Raw genomic sequence first — 19,456 nt, forward strand, 5'->3', positions numbered from 1 at the left:
GCACACATGAAACCTCTCTGTACTAGACTCTGTCTCACCATCTCCTGTAAAGCTTGAAGGCTGTGACAAACTATTACAAGTATTACCCATGTCTTAACACCAAAGACAACTTCAAGAAGTAGGTCTTGCCTGTGTCATCCTGTAAGTCAGAGGTGAAAGTGGAAGTTATTTCAGCCAGCAGATTTTTTTGGCCTTTTGTCCTCCCAGTCCTGGCACAGGAGCAGCAGCTCCCTCTCTGATGCAGCTTCCCCTCATCCTTTCCAGTGACTGCAGTGTTGTGTCTGTACACATTAGTGCCTTTGGAATTTGGCTGAGGGTGTGCAGTCGTGGAGCTGTAGGGTAACTTTCTGCCCTGCACATGCTTGTCTTATTTCACACTTAAATCTGCACAGTTCTTTAGGATTCACATCCCTGAAGACCTCAGGAGCCTTTTGTGTTGCTGTATAACTTATTTCACAGAAATGCTTTCTACAGAATATTTTATTTGGAGGTATTTGCTCAGAAAAAAAAAAAATTGCCAGAAATTAGAAGGGTTTCATGGAGATTTGAACAGAAGAATTTCAGGTGAAGATGATATGATGTTGGGAAAATTCTGAACCCTCAAAAGGGCTTGGGGATATCATCCTCAGTGACTGAGTCTGTTCTGGCTGGGTGTTCAGAAGATAAAAACCTAAAACTGATCATCTAATAAAGTGGTGAAGAAGTGGCATGAGAGAGAGTCACGGTCCACATGTGAGTAAGGTGTACTGGGAATGGGAGCAGAGTGTGTGCTCAGCGTGCCCAATGGGGCCTGAGCTCAGTGTTCAGCGCAGCTCAACTTGTCAGTTCTCAAGCTTTGTCTGTGATCTCTCACTTCACATCATCAATTTCCCCAGCACCACTCCTGGAATGGTGTAAGATGTCATTTCTGGTGGTCACTGAGGCTTAGATCTGTTGGGTTTGAGAACACTTGCTGTGTTTGTATCATAGCTCACATGTTTTAGGATCAGATCTGCATCATGGTCATGTTTACTTTCAAAAAAAAAAAAAAAGACATCCACTGCAAATAGGTGACTTTTCTGCAAATGATGCCTGTTCATGTACAGCTCATTGCCTTTTGAATTGGATACTTAGCTGTTAAAGCCAGGTATTTGGAATGAAGTAGATGAGTCAGTGTTAATCTGCTCTCAAATATCCTTTTTATTCGATTAGGCAAAGCAAAGCCAGCCCAGCACACTCTGCACTCTGGGTAGCTGTGTACAATCAGCCCATTGTGTGCTGGGCAGCCTGCTCTGTGCATGGATGTATGGCTGTAGGAATAAATGTCTGAAGGAGGGATGAATCAAAGCTGTGTTTAGCACACTGCAGCCCCAGGATTGTGCCCAAGTTTGCTTGGCAGTTGTGAGTGGTCATTTTACCTCTGCTATAGTTCCTCTGGGATCGTGGGGTGCTGCAGGAATCTCCCTCTTTCAGGTGGATGACTCAAAGAGATGGTGCAGTGGTATTGATGTCATGTTTCTACTGAGGAGGGGGAAAAACTACATACAAGGGAGAAAGAATGTGCTTGTCTGTCTGCTGGTACCATCCCAGTGGCTCAGACTCTGTTGTTCCTCAGCACAGCTGGTCACACTGAAACCCAGCCTCTCAGCATGCAGATAAGGAGCCAACAAAGCATCCTCCTTCTTTCTTGTATGTCAGCTGTTAAGTTTTTCTACTTCTCTAAGAGTAGCTGCAGACAGGGCATGAGGAAGTGTAGCTGCAGGCTGGCAGCTCTTGTAAAGAGCAATTGCTGTGAAGATTATCCCAACTCCTGCCACAGGGAAGAAGAGCAAAGTAAAATCAGAAAGTGAGAGAAAAGCTTGTGGCTGTAGCAAAGAAATATTTCTGAGATTCAGCAGGTAGAAATGAGAAGGGTTATCTGTCAAGGGAAGAGGAGTGAGGAAGATCTTACTGCTGTGCTGTACTGCTACATGTGGAGCCCTTCTCATGTGGAGATTCCATGGTGCCAGCAGAGCACTCTCTGCCTGAGCTTCCATTTGCACAAATGTACCAAGATGCTTTGAGCCTGAGCTGGGGGAGTGAGGGCCTCTGCAGTGCTCAAAGTGCAGTGGGAGCAAGGTATGAGTGGCACAGCTCATCACCTGTCACACCTTCCCACACACAGGGAAAATACTGCTCTGCACTGAGCTAATCTGACCTGGCTGAGGTGAGCAGGTCACTGAGCACTCTGAGGCTGTACCAGGATTGTTCCATGGCTGGAGTCAATACTGTGCCCACAGGCAGTCTGTGCCAAAATTGGAGTCAAACTGGACTGTCTCCTGTCATTTAGCCTTTCTTTCCCATTAATTGTTAGAGGTACAGTCAGTCTGCTTGTGCATGGCTGCTCAGGTGATGCCCTGTGAGTAAATACCGTGAGTTAGGCACACACAGCAACTTCTCCTGCATCTTGTTCCCAGTACAGAGAGCTGCTGGGATCCCCTAAACTGGCTCCAGTCTGATCAGACAGTAATAATTGCCTTCCAGGCAAAGCCAGGCTCTTTTTTTAAGTCCCTTCTCCATTTGACTGGGACTGAGCTAATGCTATCATTTCTGAATGACTAAGTCAGTGGCCTTTCTGTGTGCACCTGCTTGAGCAATGTACTGCTTGGCTGCTCATCTCAGTTGGTGCTGTAGGAATGGTCCCAGAGTCCATCCAAGTGGGTTTTGTGTGGGAATGATGCCTGAGAAAAATTCCAATACGTAAAAAGGCTGTGAAATTTCAAAACCCAGTTAGTTTTTCTGGTGGGGGGAAGCACTGTGCTTTACTTGGCTGCTTTTTACAGTGTTTGGTGCTCAAGATAACAGTCTTGGGACTGTTCTGAGCTGGAGAAATTTGCTCTCTCTGTGCTAGTGCCAGTGTTCTGCCTGGGAAATCGTTTATAAATGTCTTATTAAAGCCCTGTGTCTGCCTCCTTTTCTTTCTTTTTGTCATTGGATCAGCTCAGTGAGAGCAGCTGTCTTCACTTCCACCACAGCAGCCCCCAAACCACACTTGTGCCGTGCAGATTCCCACAGCCAAAGAGCAGCAGACAGCTGTGCATGCGTGTGTGTGCTGGGCTTTGTGGGCATGGTTCAGGCTGAGCTCCTCGAGCTTCTCCATGCTTCTTTGAAAAGAAAGGACTCCAAGAAATCAGCTTTGTGCTAGTTTTGTGGAGAAGTGAGCACACGGTGAGACTGCAGCTCTGCCGCGTGTGAGCTGGGCGTCCCCTCAGGCTGCTGCAAGGAGGCTCCCCGGGCAGGGCAGGAGCCTTTCCTGTAAGTATCCCCTCCCCAGCTGCTGCTTTTGTTCTCACAGGTTACCCTGGGCTGCTTTCTAACAGACAGCTGTGCATGTGTGTGTGTGCTGGGCTTTGTGGGCATGGGGGTTCAGGCTGAGCTCCTCGAGCTTCTCCATGCTTCTTTGAAAAGAAAGGACTCCAAGAAATCAGCTTTGTGCTAGTGTTGTGGAGAAGTGAGCACACGGTGAGACTGCAGCTCTGCCGCGTGTGAGCTGGGCGTCCCCTCAGGCTGCTGCAAGGAGGCTCCCCGGGCAGGGCAGGAGCCTTTCCTGTAAGTATCCCCTCCCCAGCTGCTGCTTTTGTTCTCACAGGTTACCCTGGGCTGCTTTCTAATGCTCCTTTCTGCCCCTAAGTCTTTCAGTACTTGCAGTGGTCAGTGGTAACCTGGTATGGGTCAGTGGTCAAACTGGTAACCCAGTTTGGCTGTGGGGCTAGTGGGACAAAACTTAGTGAGTCTTTAGAGCTAAGGGCTTGCTTGAATAGAAAACTGTATTTTATTGTCAGAATAAGTTAGGGTGAATAAAGTGAGTAATGCTTCTATGTGGAATATTCTATAGTTGAAGTGATTTTATTGTTTGTTTAAGGAAGAATGGAAACTGTTATTTTGTAATACACCCTTTCCTTTAACATACTAACCTAGTGTGTTAAATTCTAGTTTTGCAAATGTGTCTGTATGTTATTTCTAGAGATGAGGGGTGGCACATGCTGAGGAAGAAGATATGGGTGCTCCAGTCTTTGTTAAACTTGCAAAGCTATTAAAGTTGTGGGATTTGTGTTTTCATTATTTCTGGTAAAAACAGGGTGCTTCTCCAGAGGTGTGATATATACACCCTGTTTTAAGACTGAAAAATGTTGAATAGAGTGTTGAATAGTGAATGTTGAAAGAATATGGTTTTAAAAATAATAATTACATAAAAATTAAGACTGCAATTTTGAGATGAATAGATCCATCCATATGCTGCAAGGTAATTATCCCTCAGTGAAAGAAACCTTGTGCATTTTCTACTAGTCACTTGCCTCCCTTGTATTGCCAAGACCAATCTGCTTTGCATATTTTGTTGAATACCATTGTTTATTTGAAAAAAAAACAACATTTAAATCCTCACACATAAATATATAGCTTTGCTGTTTGTTTCTTTCTTCCAAGACAAATCTGCTTTGCATATTTTGTTGAATCCTGTTGTTTATTTGAAAAAAAAACCCAAAAAAACATTTAAATCCTCACACATAAATATATAGCTTTGCTGTTTGTTTCTTTTCAGAATTATAGTGGATTTGATCTAGCATGAGGAGCCCCCAGCTCCTCCATCCCTCCCTCCCATCTCTAGCAGGCACCAGGAATGTGCCTCTCGCCAGTGGCAGGGCAGATTTTGTGCCAGTCAGCATCTTGAATGAGACTGTATAAGAAAGCCTTTGTTTGGGGTGGTGGATTTGATCTAGCATGGCTGGTAACCCCCCAGCTCCTCCATCCCTCCCTCCCTCCCATTTCTAGCAGGCACCAGGAATGTGCCTCTCGCCAGTGGCAGGGCAGATTTTGTGCCAGTCAGCATCTTGAATGAGACTGTATAAGAAAGCCTTTGTTTGGGGTGTCTGTGTGAGGCTCACTGCCCTTCCCAGCTGCCTCTCTGGAGGCAAATATTTGTCTCAATGGGCATTCCCTTCCATTCAGTGCAAGACATCCTTGCAGTGGTCCTTACTGGGTTTTACTTCTCATTCATAATTCTCATTCTTACTGTCTTCCTCCTCACTGCAGTTTTATTTCAGGATACACCTCCTCTCTTCAGAAGAACTAAAACATGGGGATGCTGAGGTTGTATCAGATCTTAATACCCACACCATTGGGGTTATTCCTGGGAGCAGCAGGGCAGGAGATTTTCAGGGTGCCAGATGCAGAGCTTGCCTCTGTGCCAGATCACAGCCCCAGCTTTTCAGCTTTGAACTTGCAGAGCTCTCAGCCCTTGTTTCCAAGTCAGCCATAAATCTCTGGGGCTCCTTCCTCCCACAGTGTGCTGCCAGGCAGTTGGCTATTGTCTGCAAAGTGTTGCTTTTTCTCACAGGTACCCCTTCCCTCTCTGTTTCTGCCTCATCCTGCAGTGTGAAAGGGCTGTGATAAATCCTGCAGAAAACAGCTGCTTCATTGCTGTGCTCCATAACGTGAATTTCCATGTGACAGTGGGCTGGCTTTCACCTGATTGCTAACAGCATCATGTTTATGTAATTCAGGTTGCCTTGAGAAGCTCAAATCCCCACGTGGTAACCTAGAAATTCCATGTGGCACGGGCTCAGTGAGAGCTGTGGAGGCAGCAGGCACCAGCCCTTCTCCCACAGGAGTCTGTGCCTGTGTGGCTGCTGCTGATGCTGCCAAGGGAAGAATCCCTGAGCCCTGCACAGGTGGCAGCTCCTGGAGGTGCAGCAGGCTGTGCATCCTTCTCTCTTGCCCAGTAGACAAGCTGCTGTAGGTGGTGGGGGGCAGATGCTCTGCACTGGCCTCCTCTGAGGGGAAGCTCTGATGAGCTCTGTTCTCCCTCAGTGCAGTTCTGCAGGTTGTGCCTGGAGATGAAATGGCCTTGCAGACCCAGAGAGCTCACACTGACTGCAAAGAGGTGAGTAAAACCCCTGCACAGGAGCTGACAGCTGTAAGGACAAGAGCAGGCTGTCCTCCAGCCCGCAGTGCAGGGTGGTGGGCTGTTGGATGGGGAATCAACATTAACAATTCCACCAGAATCCAATGAAGTAATCACTTTGGGTAAACAATCTCCAGAACACAATCCACATGAGCAGCAAATGAGATTAGAATTGTTTTGATCATGCTTCTCTCTGCTCAGAGGGCATGTGAATACCCCAGATGGGGTATTACCATCCACCACACATCTTTGGTGCCCTGAGCAGGGACAGCGTCTGACTGTCATCCCCACCTCATCATCTCAGCACTGAACCAAGCAGTGAGCCAGGCTGCTCTGGTGCTCCAAGGCTCTTGCATAATCCCTGTGGCAGTAAAACCAGACCTTATTCCTTTTAGCTGGCACCCCTGTGGCCAGCAGTAGGGTTTTCCAGCTGACAAAATCTTGGCTTCAAATGGGCATTACAGTCCCCTGGTCTCAGGCCTGTCCTGAAGCCCTGCCCGGGCTGGGAGGAGCAGAGCTGGTACCAAAAGTTTTTTTTTGACCAGTCTGGTGGCAAGGCTGCACTTTGAGATGCTCACAGACTGCACAACTTGCTGCCCCATCCCAGGTCAGTGGCATCTACAGCAGGGGCCAGTGACAGGAGGGTGAAGTGTCTTCAGTCTCGTGCCAGTGGCAGTTCTGCCAGGCTGGGGCACTTTTTGTTGCCAGGTAGTGGATGAGAAGTTTATTGATTTACCATGGAAAGGGAATGCAGCCAGGATTGGGTGGGCAACTCTGTGCTGCATGTCAGGCTGCCTTGTGATGTGGTGATGTTTGTGGGTAAAAACCTCTGAAAATTAAAATAGAAAAGAAAAAGACCTCTTTTAGTGGCAGTGTAAAGCTCTTCTGTAAGTGTAATGTTTGTGCTTATTTACCCCTCCTTTCTGACATGAGACACTACTTTGGAATCTCTCTTCTTTTTTCTGTTTGGTTGTGGTTTTAGTTTTTTTTTTTGTTGTTTGGTTGGTTGGGATTTTTTGTTTGTGTGGTTTTGTGTTGGTTTTTTTTGTTGTTGGTTTTTTTGGGGTGTTTTTTTTGTTGTTGGTTTTTCTTTCCTCTTTCTTTTAAATCTAGTGTGCCTCCATTTCATCAATTAACTACTTGTCTCCTGATTCCCATGGCAACACAACAGGCTGTTGCATTTCTGAGTCCTTTGGCAGTTGTGGTGCCTGGCATGTGTCTTGGGAGCAGTCAGACCACAAAAGGGTTCTGCAGGGAGTAGGAAATCCACGGGCAGCACTCCCTGAGCATTGATCTCACGCTGCACTGCTCTTCCCTTCCTCTCCCTCCTCCCCTTCAGATACAAGTTTCCTTTCCCCTTTGTTTCAATTGCCTGGTGTTAAGAAATGAGCAACTGGAGTGCTGTGGGAGGTTGAAGGGTGTGGAGGGAGTGAGGGGATGGATGGGTTCAGTGGATGTGACTTAAACATAGCACGAAGCTGAGCATAATGTCAAGGATCCTGCAGGGAAAGCTGCCACTGCTGGTGCTGCAGAGCAAGTGCTCTCTTCCTCCCACTTCAGTTTCCAAAGCTTTCTTGAGGGGGGGTTTCTTGCTTCTGTGTTATACAAAGCTTCTGTTCACTCCTTCCTACAGCAGTTTCCAAGAGCTGGAAGAATCCATGCCCTTTCTGCAGAAGCCCTTGTGCTTCAAGGGATTTTGGACACATGGCTTTCATTGACACGGTAACAAGAGCCCTGTGAACAGGCTGAGACTTCAGTTAAACTTTTAACCTCTCCAGCTCTTGGCTGGTAGGAATTTGGCTCCTGAAGTACGGGTGCCCTGTCAGTGTGGGTCCCTGAAACTGGTGGGGTGAGTTTGCAGGAAGGGCTCTAACCATCAGGTTTGCTGTAGTTGTGGCTAATGTGTAGGCTTTGTGAAGGGCAAAGGGAAAGCAGAGATTTGGAGCTGGATAAGATGTGCATGCAGTGGATGCTCTGTGTGACTCTGATTTACAAGTTGTTGCTCAGCCCTGGAAGCTGTGACCTACAGGAAGCCCATTTAATCTGAAAAGAATGAGCCAGCTAATGAACACAATAGGGCTGTAAAGTTGGAGAGCCTGAGTGGAGGAGATCCTGCTCACTGCTTGCTGTGTCTTGGAGCCTGGTCCCAGTGAGAGGAGGAGAGCAGCTGCTGCTGTGGCAGTCCAGACCAGCAGGTGAGGTCAGTTCTGGACAGAGCAGCACAGGGAGATCCTCTTGGGCTGAGCAGGAAGAGCTTTCCTCATCGCTGGCTTCCAGGTGAGCTGCTGAGTTGGAGACCCAGTAGTGACTTCAGAGAGTTCCTGTGGCTTCTTGGTTGGCATCAGCAGGTACTGGCAGGGTTGGAGTAGAAAGAACCCAGTTTGTTCTGTTGGGTGTGTTTCTCATGTGTAACTCTTCTCAGTTTCATACCTGAGATCTGCACCCTTGGTTTGCTGTTTCTTGGAACTTTTCTCTTAGTGAATTTTTTGGAACTTGGCATTTATCTGGGGAGTCTGCCTAGAACAGGAAGACTTTTCTTCTTCAAAACAGCAAATCCAAGTGACACACACCAATAGACCAACTCTTGAGGTGCCTGTAGGCTGGAAAAGCTCAGGACTCTTTCGTGGCAATCCTCTTGGGTGGCTTTCCCTTCAGCTGTAAGAGGTACCTGGAGGGTGGTAATGCCAGTGTCAGGTCTCTGGGGGCAGTGCCACCAGCTGCTCTCACTTTTGGGCTATCCTGAGGGACTGAAGTCAAGTTACTCATTGCTGCCATTTGCCTCTGGAAGGCTGGTCACCAGATACCTGCCTGGGAGGGTCACAGCTTAGTCTGCTTGGACTACTTGGGATGCTGTCTGGCCATCTAGCTAGTGGGTTAGTAAAAGCCAAGAGAAATGAGTTCCACTTGATCATGGTTACTCTTGGCTTCTCTGAAAACCTGCTGCACCAAAGCCCATTAGCTGCTCTGTGGTTATTATTTCATATGTGGGTAATGAAAGCCATGTAAAACACAAGTTTCTACACTGTGGCCATAATAAACAAGGTGAACCTTCAGGCAGTTCCTTATTTACATCCTGTACTTTTGAATAATTCACCTCATGCTCAAGAATAATGATATTTCTGCCTGCACTGCACTGCTCAGGAGCCTGGGATGAGATTGTTTCCCTGAGATGTAATTACTGTAGTTCAGCATACCTGCTTATCAGACAGGCACCTAAAATGATCAAGAGTGTGTAAAGTTCCACTAAAATTTTGGCTTTTGGGGGAGGACAGTGTTGCACCAGGAATCCAATGAACTGTTCTTTATTTTTTTGCTGGTCCAAGTCAGTTTTGAAGGTGTTTGCTCTTGCAATGAAATACAGTGAGTCTAAATGCAATTTAAATCCTGCTGCATTGTTTGTTCAGCCTTGGGCAGCCTTCCTGCCTTTCTTTGCTTGAGCTTTGCTGCTGAAGGGTTTGCTTATCCCAGCCACATTGCAGAGGTGCTTGTGAGAGTTAATGTGACCTGTATCTTGACCATTAACTAACACCTGAAATCAGGAACTATTGGGCTGAAACTTGGGCTCAGTAAGTGTAGAAAAACAGTTTTGATCTCTTCTCAATGTAGTAGCAGAGCCCCCCAGATTTTATGTGCTTATAGTTCCCTGTACAGTAGGCTGAGTTAGGCTGTCCTTGGCATGGTGGATGCGTGTGCAGACATGTCAGTGGCATGATCTTTGTGTGTTGGGGTGCTCTGCCAAGCACAAAACCAAGGTGCAAATTGTGTTTCTAATTTAATTTATTCTCCTACCCATCACAGACCTTGTTGGTGATAACCCCCTGTAGCCAGCTTTGGCTATTTAACTTAGAGCCTTCTTAAAATGTAACTTGCTAATCTGACTGCTTTAGTGTCTTGTGCTATTAAGCATTGAAATAACAATAGTGGCCTTATTTTTTACCTGTGATTTTTTTTATAGTTCAGATGGATGGAGCCATGTTTCCTTCATGCTTCTTTTTATTTAAAGTCTTTTGTAAGGATAAAAGCTCTAAACATCCTTATAGTCTTTGGGTTTAATTTTTTCAAGGTGAAAGTGGTTCTTGGATGTAATGCTATCCATCTGATGGAGCTCATCTTGGTGTACTGTCCTACAAAATTGAGAGTGACACAAGCTTAAATGCCAGAAATTTTCCCAAAAACCCCCAAAACTTCTTGATGAACACGTGAGGTTGAGGAAACTTCTAAGGCAGGGTCTAGAAGCCAGGAGAAGGCTCTCCCTGGGAGCTGGCTGAGCTCCATGGTCTCTCTTGCCACCAATATTTTCAGCTGGGAACAGTATTGACACAGCTGGGGACAGTATTTACTGTCCTTCCTGTGCCCATCATGGGATCTTCCTGAACATTCCCCATGTGTTATGCTGTGCATGCCCCTTTTGGCTGATCTTCTCAAGAGCTGTTCCAGCCCCAGCCTGCTGAGCCCAGTGAGCTGGTTGGAGATACTCCTGTTTGTGAGAGGAGTTTGTACAGTCACACCTTAATTGCTGCTCTCTTCTTGTTCAGACAAGGCTCACACCAGGCAGAGGTACTGCTTCCAGGGCCCCAAACTGGTGGCCATAGAAATTTGTTAAGTGTTGACTCTGTAGTCTAATAAAAACCCAAGTGTCAAAATTGTTCCCTTGTAACACATGATTTAGCAGAAACTAAGTTCTTCCTGCTATTGCCATGCTGCTCTTTTCTTTCCTCTTTCCTAGACCTCTAGCAAAGCTTTCAAGTATCTTGCTTTGAGAGCTTTTATGTTTTTCACTCCTTCTAGGAGCTGAGCCTGATCTGTCAGGCCCATTACTTGTGAAAGAGCTGTGGAAGTGTTGCAGACTGAGCCACAGTGATGGCTGAGGCTGAACGAGTTTCACAGTTCATTACTCAAGTTTTACTTGTCTCTGCAGCTGCTCAGGGTGTCCTCTGCCAGCCTTCTCTGGTAGCAAATAAAAATTTTTTCCTGGCTGTGCTTTAGAATTTTCTGGTTGGTGGTACCCAGAAACTTCAGCTGAAAGTTGGACTGAAGAGTCCAGGGTGTTTCATTGAGCACAGGATACGTGGGAGCAAGCCTTCTGCAAACCCCCCCTACTCCAGCTGTGTGGGAGAACCACACTTGGGACCTCAGGGCTGTTGAGAGCTGAGGATGGCTGAAGGTCCATGGTATGCGACTTGCTGGGTCTTATTTTGCAAGCTTATTTCCTCAGTTTCTGTTGTGGTTTCTTCTAGGGCTTTACTCAACTTCCCCCTTTAACCCTCAGAGAGTTTTAATGAAGTTCACATGTCCTTGTCATTTGTTGCCTGGAGCCCAGGCTGAAAGCCCAAAATTCATGACAGGAGGGTTTGACAATGGGGTCAGCAAGAGTTGGGTCACTGCTGTCTCATTTGCTTGGGTTGACTCTGTTCCCATTCAGGTACCTGTCATGTGTTTAAGGGTACCCTTTTGTATTATGGAGAGTTTGGCCAATCAAGATTCTGCTGGAGAGAGTGAGCAGATCACTGAATACCAGCATCACCTGCAGTTTTCCTTCCCCAGGCAGCAGAGAATTGCTGGAAGGCTGATGCTGGGAAAATGGCACTCTTTATTGCCAGTTTATTGAGTTCCATGCACATTGTGCGACCCTGCAAGGCTGTGCATGAGGCTTTGTGGATGCTTCCTATTTAAAGAGATGCTGTTTGTATTGAACATAGCCCAGGTGTCTACTTGCTGCTGCATTTGCTCCAGTAAAGGACGCAGCAGCAGCTGGGGAAAATGGGGAATTTGTGGAGGGCACTGTGTCGTCCCACAGGAGCTGTTAGTGGGACACACAATGGGGTTCTCATAGTGCCGAGTACTAAAACATCAGTGGCTCACACTTTTTTTTTCCCCCCTAAAGATATATATTTTGATTTATTTTTTTGGGTAAAAGGATGACTTTGGCTTCTTTCTGCAAAGCAGCAGTTCATTGGGCTCCCTTTCATCCTTAAGCACTTATCACCACTCTTGTGCTTTTGAGCTTATCCACACTCTGGGGCTGTGAGGGGGCTGAGGTATTGTAAAGGGGAAGAAAACATGGGGTCATTTTTTAAAGTTTTGTGTGAGACCTGGAGAAACTGGGCAGTAGATGGAGGATCTGTGCAGATTAACACTTAAGAAGGTGTGTAAGTAAGGCAGCACTCAGGTTTAATCTTCACAGGGCATACACCTGCAATCTAAGTTGCTGTCCCAGATGTTTTCTTTCTGTAAATGCCTTTTATTGATGTTTTGGCTTCCTTCTAGGACTTCTCCTTATACCAAAACCTCTTTTTCCTTGATCCACAGGCTCACCTTTACACAAGCAGGGTACCACATCCACCAACAGCGCCGAGAAGTCGGCTTCGAAGGTCGCCGAGGTGGGCGATGATTTCCTGGGAGACTTCGTGGTGGGCGAACGTGTCTGGGTGAATGGAGTGAAGCCAGGAGTGATCCAGTACCTTGGGGAAACGCAGTTTGCTCCAGGCCAGTGGGCAGGGGTTGTTCTGGATGACCCGGTGGGTAAGAATGACGGCTCTGTGGGAGGAGTGCGCTACTTCGAGTGCCAGCCGCTGCAGGGGATTTTTACGCGACCATCCAAGCTGACGCGGCAGCCGGTGGCCGAGGGCTCAGGGAGCGACGCCCCCTCCGTGGACTCCCTGACAGCTCAGAACTTGTCACTGCACTCAGGGACGGCCACGCCGCCTCTGTCCACTCGCGTGATCCCGCTGAGGGAGAGCGTCCTCAACAGCGCCATGAAAACGGGCAACGAGTCCGGATCCAACCTGTCGGACAGCGGGTCGGTGAAAAAAGGGGAGAAGGACCTGAGGCTTGGGGATCGTGTGCTGGTGAGTTGGCTCTGGGGTGTTGGTTTCTCGATATCAATCCGGGTATCGATCCCTCGAGGTGGGGATTGAAGGCACTTGAGATGGAAGTTCATGTTGGGATTCAGGTGTTTATTGTTTCTTATCAGTGAAACAGCCTCACAACCATGAGTTTGGCAGACTTTCATGAGCAAGGCACAAAATGGCTGTCTCTTGGTACAAGGTCTTTTAAGGCTAAACTATCCAATTAAGACATGACACCTAGATTATTTTCCCTTTTAACCCAATAACTGTGACCTGGAAGCCTGCAATGTGGACTTTCCTGTCCAATTACAAAACATCACCCAAACCCATGGAGAAGAAAGAAGGTGAAGAAGAGGGAAGAAGAAGGTAAAGAAGAACAACCAGCCTCCGCCCTAAAACCTCCATCTTGCTTCATATGTATTTCTATATTCTAAAACCCCAAACTGTAAGTTTTTCACCCTGTGATATTACACACTTCTAACCAACTACGCACCTGTAATCACAGTACTATCCATCAATTTTGGAAGTCTTCTCCACAGCCTCAGGTCAATTGCAGTGCTCTCTTGTGAGTCTGTGCCTTTCAGCACAGAAAGTTTAAAATTCTCAGCATCCAGGGATCTGACAGTGGGGTCCCCCTGGAATGGCAAAGGATTTGTACCCCTGCTGAATATTCCTGGTCAGCTTGGGACAAAAGGAGGGCAGGGTTGGTGGTGAAGTTTGGGATAGAGCAGGGTCTTGGGAGACACCTGGGCCAAGTAGGCATCAAACATCTGCACTGTTATTTGGGATGCTGTGTCTTCTGGACACGTCTGTCTTTCGCACTGGTGCAGGAGAGCATGTTCTAAAATACTTCTTGTGTGTATTGGACAAGTCCTGAACTGTAGAAAGATGTCAGAGAGAGAACAACTGAAATATGAGGGAAATAGAAGCAACATCATTTATTGTGTTCTAATCTAGTGATACTCCATAATGACTGTATTATTTGGGCTTTCAAGGAATTTGCAGCAGTGTCTTGTTGCACGTGGCTGCACACGGTCTGAAAGGACTTGAAAGAATCTCTCCTCTTGGTCAGTCTTTCTGGTGGTTCAGTTTTCTTATGTCAGATGTGACAAACTCCTTTCCCGTACAGAAAGGAACCTCCAGTAATTTTTAGAAGATGGCAGGACTTGGGGAGAAATTGTTGTGGTGGATGAGTTCTCCACATCTGATTCCTGTTGTTTTTTGCATTATTTGGAATAGACTACCTGATGACTATGCCAAAATGCCACACTTGTACTAGGAATGGGTTACTGGAAGTTTGCCACCTAGTTTGTCATCATTTGTGTCCTAGCAGAGGAGATGGAGAGGGGAAAGAATGATATCAAAGACAGGAAGACTGAGTTCTGTCCTGCAGCTGTGTAAGAGAGTTTAGTTTAGTTAGTGTGTGTGATACATAGTGTGATATCAAATACTGGAAGAGCCAGGCCTTGAGCACAGATCTGTTGTGAGTGTATCCCCAGTAATATCTCTGCATCTGGAAGGTGAAGGTGACTCTGACCAACAGCCATGACAGGTTGCAGAGGGGTCAGTCTTTGCACACCCTGGATAACCTGAATCCCAGGTGAAGTTATCCATGCAGTGTTGCAGCTGGTTCCAGAGCCAGCAGTGGGTGTGGGGAAGGACAGACAGACTGGACATGGTTAATGACAGGTGCTTGATAGAACTGGCTCCGCAGTCCATGTGAATCAGGAGTGTGTGCAGGGATTGCCAGAGCCAGTCTCAAATGTCCTTTTGGGACTAGTGTTGGGTCCTCCAGTAGTTTTAATTTTAGTTATATAAAATATAAACAATGTAAAGTTGGTGATTTTCAGGTGAGGGAAAGTGAAGGTTGGTTCTGCTGTGCACACTGGATGATGCTTAGTAAACCTAAGTGTGAATATGTAGGTTTGTAGAATTGAGAGTTGTATTTTCTCATATTTTCCCCAAAATGTGCACAGGAGCTGACACTTGCTCAAAGGTCTGTCTGCTTCCTGATTTCAGCAGAGTCAGCTCTCATCCCTCCCCATCCCTGCTGGCAGCAAAGCTGCTGCTGTCCCTGCAGCCCCAGGACAGGGAGGGCAGGGAGAGGTGGCAGCCCTGTTCTCTGTTTGCACAAGCATTGGTGCTTCCTGTGGGTGTGGTACAGCAGCCACACATGGGGGAATGAACCTGAGCATCTGCCCTCTTTTGATGGTTTATTTGCTCCCATTTTCTCCTTCTTGCAGGGAAGTGTTCAGGTGAGAACTTATGATTTTATAAGCAGCAGCCATAGAAGGCAAACTGCAAAATATAAAATCTATGGTAAACGTGACTCTGTTCTTTCTGAACCAGGCAAGCAGTGGAATTATGTTCTCCAGATTTGTGCTTCCCTTTTTTTCTCCTGACCATAAGTTCTCTGATACAGGACCTGTTCCCTGAACACTCAGCTCACCTCTGTGGGCCCACACAGAGTGAATTTTGGCATAGCCACAGAATACAGCCTGGGAGCATCTTTCCCCTGGGTTTCTGTTGAGTTATGTTTTGGGAATGGTTTGGTTTTTTAGTTTATTTTTAATGAGGGTGCATCCTTAAAAGCCTGCCCTCCCTGCCTGCTAATTCATCCACGTCAGATGTTACTAGGTAAAGTTTATGCTGTGACTTGTTAGTGTAATAAATAGCTGCAGAAGAGTGAGCCTGGAAGAAGCTTAGTCTCTCCCTGGTTCTAACAGGGATGCTCAGCTTACAGAAACATGAGGAATTGTTTCACACAGTCATAGAGATCCAGGAAAAAAACAGATAATAACAAGAAGAAATAATTTGCTGTTATGGTTCATTCACATCTGCTTGGCTTGGCAGCTTTTATTTTACTTATGGGAGGAGTCAGTTAATCATGTTGGGTATTGGAATACATAAACAATAATTGTGAATAAATGTTAGTTGCCTCAAATTCCTTGAGCCAATCTTTGCTCATCCTCTATGGATTGGTACAGTTTTAGCTGTCTTTTTTACTCTCAGTGTTTCCTTTTCTGAAAGAGTGTCATTTTATCTGAGAGTGGCTTTTGGATGTATGGGATCCACCACAGGCTTTTCAGGACATGTTTTCATTGAGTGCCTGTGATGGAGCACAAGGTTGCAGGAGACCCTTCCAGGTCAGCCAGATGGACACCTGGCTCTCTGCAGTCTGATGTGCCTTTCTTTGACTTCATTAAAGTCCATTATAGCTTGAAGACATTTTTGCTTTTCAGTTACTTTGTTCCAAGACCCTCTCTGACTCTCCAGCAGCTGCTGAAAGTGACTTTCAGCTTTCCATTAGAAGCTTTCCATTAGAAGAGTTAGATAATATTTGCCTTTGGCACTCAGACTTTTTCCCAGAGATGTAAAAATTGCATTAAAGAGATGAAAAATCCACCCTAATGTTGTAGAACTCATCTCTTGAAGTCTGGCAAATAAATGTGGGACAATTAACCTTTGCTTTAGTGACAGTTGAGCTTCCTGAAATGGGATAATTGCTGAAGTTCTGTTAATGTGAGGCTGGCTTCTTGCCTTTCTGCAGGGAAAGAAGGGCTGGAAACAGAGCAGTGGAGCATTTTCTGCCTGGGAGGAATTTCTGCTTGGTTTTTTGCCTAAGAAAATGTGTTTTTCATTCTTTGTGGAGAAGCCTTCTTAGCAGCTGAACTCATTCCCTCTTAAATGCCATTGCTTTCTGAAGTGGGTGAAGTAGGTGGTTTTATTATATGTCAGCCTAAATAAAAAATAATTTAAACTAAAAAAATTCCTCTTAGAATAGGTATTCTGCCCTTCAGCCATGCTTGTATTTCCTAACTGGAATTGTGCAGCTCAGCATTGAACTGGAGTGATAAATAAGGCTGTTTAAGGGCCAGGGTATATCCCAGTGGCTGGTTCAGTTGCTGATGGGTATTGCCCCAGGTACCTTTTGGAAGGATGCCAGGTTTGTGATTTTGCTGGAACTTGCAGGTCTTAAAAGCCAGTGCAAATGCTGGACCAGCAGCACTTCAGCTGACACTGGTCAGGGCTGGAGCCTGGGCTGCTGGGAATGGATCCTGGCCTTCCCCCTGAGCGTGTGCTTTTAATCACCTTGTCTGTCTGCTGCAAACTGCTTTTGCCTGCAGTGTCTTGAAGCTGCTGGCCAATGATGGAAAGCACTCATGAATAAACAAATCAAGTTCTTTCTTCAGAAAGAATCTGTCCCTGCCACAGCCCTGCTTGGCCAGGCCAGAGCTGCAGAAAGCATTGAACCTCCTGAGTGAGAAATAATTTCCTGAGAAGCTCCCTGGGCAGGAGAATTGCAGCCTAAGCCCTTCTCCTTGGGCAGAGACAACTCACTGCTCTGCTGCCAAAATCCCTGAGCAATTTCAGTGCCTGAGACTGAAGCCTTGCTGCTGGAAAGGTGTGCAAGGTGTCCTGAAGAAAGAATTCCTGCTCTTCATTCTCCTGGATAACCATTGGAGCTCTCCCAGCTTGTGGAGTCCTAGAGGTGCAGCAATGCTCTGTGGCATTCACATTCTCTGAAAATATCCCTTCACCCAGGATTTTCCTCCTGGGAAGCTGAGAAGCCTCAGAGAAAAGGAAAACAATTCTTATCTCATTTGCTTCTCCTGTGTTGTGCTCCTGTGGAATGTGGTTGGAGATTGTTTACCCACAGGTGATTGTTTCATTGCATTCTGGTGTCAATTGTTTTCACTCTTTGGCCAATCAGGGCCAAGCTGTGTTGGGGCTCTGGAAAGAGTAATGAGTTTTCATTATTATATTTTTAGCATTGTGTAAGTATCCTTTCTGTATTCTTTAGTATAGTATAGTATTCTTTAATATAATATAGTATAATAAAGTAATAAATTACCCTTCTGAGAACATGGAATCAGATTCATAATTCCTGCCTTCTTTGGGACATTCCCAGCAAATACAATAATGCTCCTTTCTCAGACAATCACCAGGAATATTCACTTATTGCTAACCAGGCAGAAAAGAAGGAAGGATCCCATTCTGTAGCTGTACCAAGGCAGGATTCTTAGTATTCCACTGCCTGCTTGAAGCTCCAGCAATTGCTGTGTCATGGCTAGAGAGTGCAGCAGAATGGCACTGTGGGGATGATGGATCCCTATCCCTGTGGAAGTTTGTAACAGGCAGTGGGAAGTGCAGTGTTCCAGCTGTTTGCAGGATTTAAGAGACAAGAAAACATCTGGGACTCCTGGTTAGAGCTCCTTCCTCACTGTATGAGGTAGTTGCTGTAAAGGGGCTTTTTACAGGAGTGTGGAGTGTCAGGATAAGGGGGAAAGGCTTCAAACTGACAGAGTAGTGTTAGGTTTGATATTAGGAAATATTCTTCCTGGTGAGGGTGCTGAGGCCCTGGCCAGGGGAGTTGTGGCTGCCCCATCGCTGAAAATGTTCAGGACAAGGTTGGATGGGGCTTGGAGCAACCTGGTGTAGTGGAAGGTGTCCTTGCCCTTGGCAGGGGTGAAACAGGATGAACTTCAAGGTCCCTTCTAACCTAAACCATCCTGTTTCTATGCAGTGAAACAAAGAGGGAAATAAATAGCCCAAAGCAAGTGCCCTGCCCTGCTGCCACACTAACCCTTAGAGGTTCTTTGTGCACACCCTCCTAAGCATTCATTTGGGCTGAGCCCCTGCCTGGCCCTTGTCTGCTGGGTGCAGTATCTGTGGTTAAATGGGAGCTGTAAGTGGACTGTGGTGGAGCAAACTGTGTTAATAACACAGGTAGACTTAGTATTGGAGACAGCCCCAGGAGGAGATGCTGTAATTCCAGGCTTTCCTCTTACACCACCTCCCTAGGATATTATTTTCTCACTGGTGCCTGACAGATAAATGCACAGAAATGTCTTGCATCAGCAGTGCTGTCAGACTCATTGCTGTACAATGCTGACTTGTGCTGTGGGGATGGGTAGGCACAAAGATGAGTGGTTGGATGAAAAGAAACTATAAAAATTCCTGTAGCTTCACATACAGAGGGCTGGCCTGTAATTCCTGGCTGTCTGTTTCTCCCCTTACCTTAAGAGCCAGTTCTGGCATTCTCAGATGACATGGTATTTATTAAATCAGATGAAGCTGCTGATGGCCAGGCCAGACTGCACATAGAGGTAAATTGTATTTACAGATAAACCTGATCACAAGCCAGTTCTCACCTTTCACCAGCTGCTGACCCTGGCTGTAGCTGGGACACAGCCCCAGTATGTGATGGCCACGTTTACCCCCTTGCCTTATTTCAGGTGGTCTGTAGCAGCTGGACTCACAGCCTGTGCCTTTGCCAAAAGCACCCTCTGTAAATCAAGTTATTGTACAGTGATTTTCAGTGCTAGAAGAGCTAAACTGTCTGTGATGGGAAATCACAGCTCCTGCCTCTGAGCTTGGGTGGAAATAGGATCCTTTAGTGGGTGGGTGAGTATGGGGAGCAGGAAATAAACCCAGCCATTCATCCCCCAGGAAAGGATGGTTGCTCCATTTTACAGGCTGGACAGTTTACAGGCCTGCAGGTACAGCTCTAACCAGAGCAAAGCACGTGTCCAGTAAAGGTGATTACCCAGTTCTTGTTGGCATCACCCAGTGGAATAAGCTGATGTGCTGCACACAGAAAGTACTTGAAGGTCCTCAGAGTGTGAAGCAAGTGTCCTGTGTGTGCTCTTTTCCCAATCCCCTCCTTCCTCTTCCCAGAGATGAG

General features: G+C 46.4%; 1 protein-coding gene across 3 annotated transcripts in view; it reads left to right on the forward strand.

The window, feature by feature from the left end:
• CLIP2 (CAP-Gly domain containing linker protein 2) overlaps nt 1-19,456 on the forward strand; it is an 81,376-nt gene that overhangs the window by 24,456 nt on the left and 37,464 nt on the right. For all 3 annotated transcript variants that reach the window (XR_005627149.1, XM_039705776.1, XM_039705777.1), the window contains exon 3: nt 12,230-12,768. Coding sequence is in view for 2 of the 3 variants with exons in the window: in XM_039705776.1 (XP_039561710.1) it covers nt 12,230-12,768 (539 nt within the window). In the remaining variant the exon portion in view is untranslated. The remainder of the gene's footprint in view (nt 1-12,229; nt 12,769-19,456) is intronic.

Source organism: Passer montanus, unplaced genomic scaffold, assembly GCF_014805655.1.
Source record: "Passer montanus isolate IOZ18808 unplaced genomic scaffold, ASM1480565v1 scaffold184, whole genome shotgun sequence".
Classification (NCBI taxonomy): domain Eukaryota; kingdom Metazoa; phylum Chordata; class Aves; order Passeriformes; family Passeridae; genus Passer; species Passer montanus.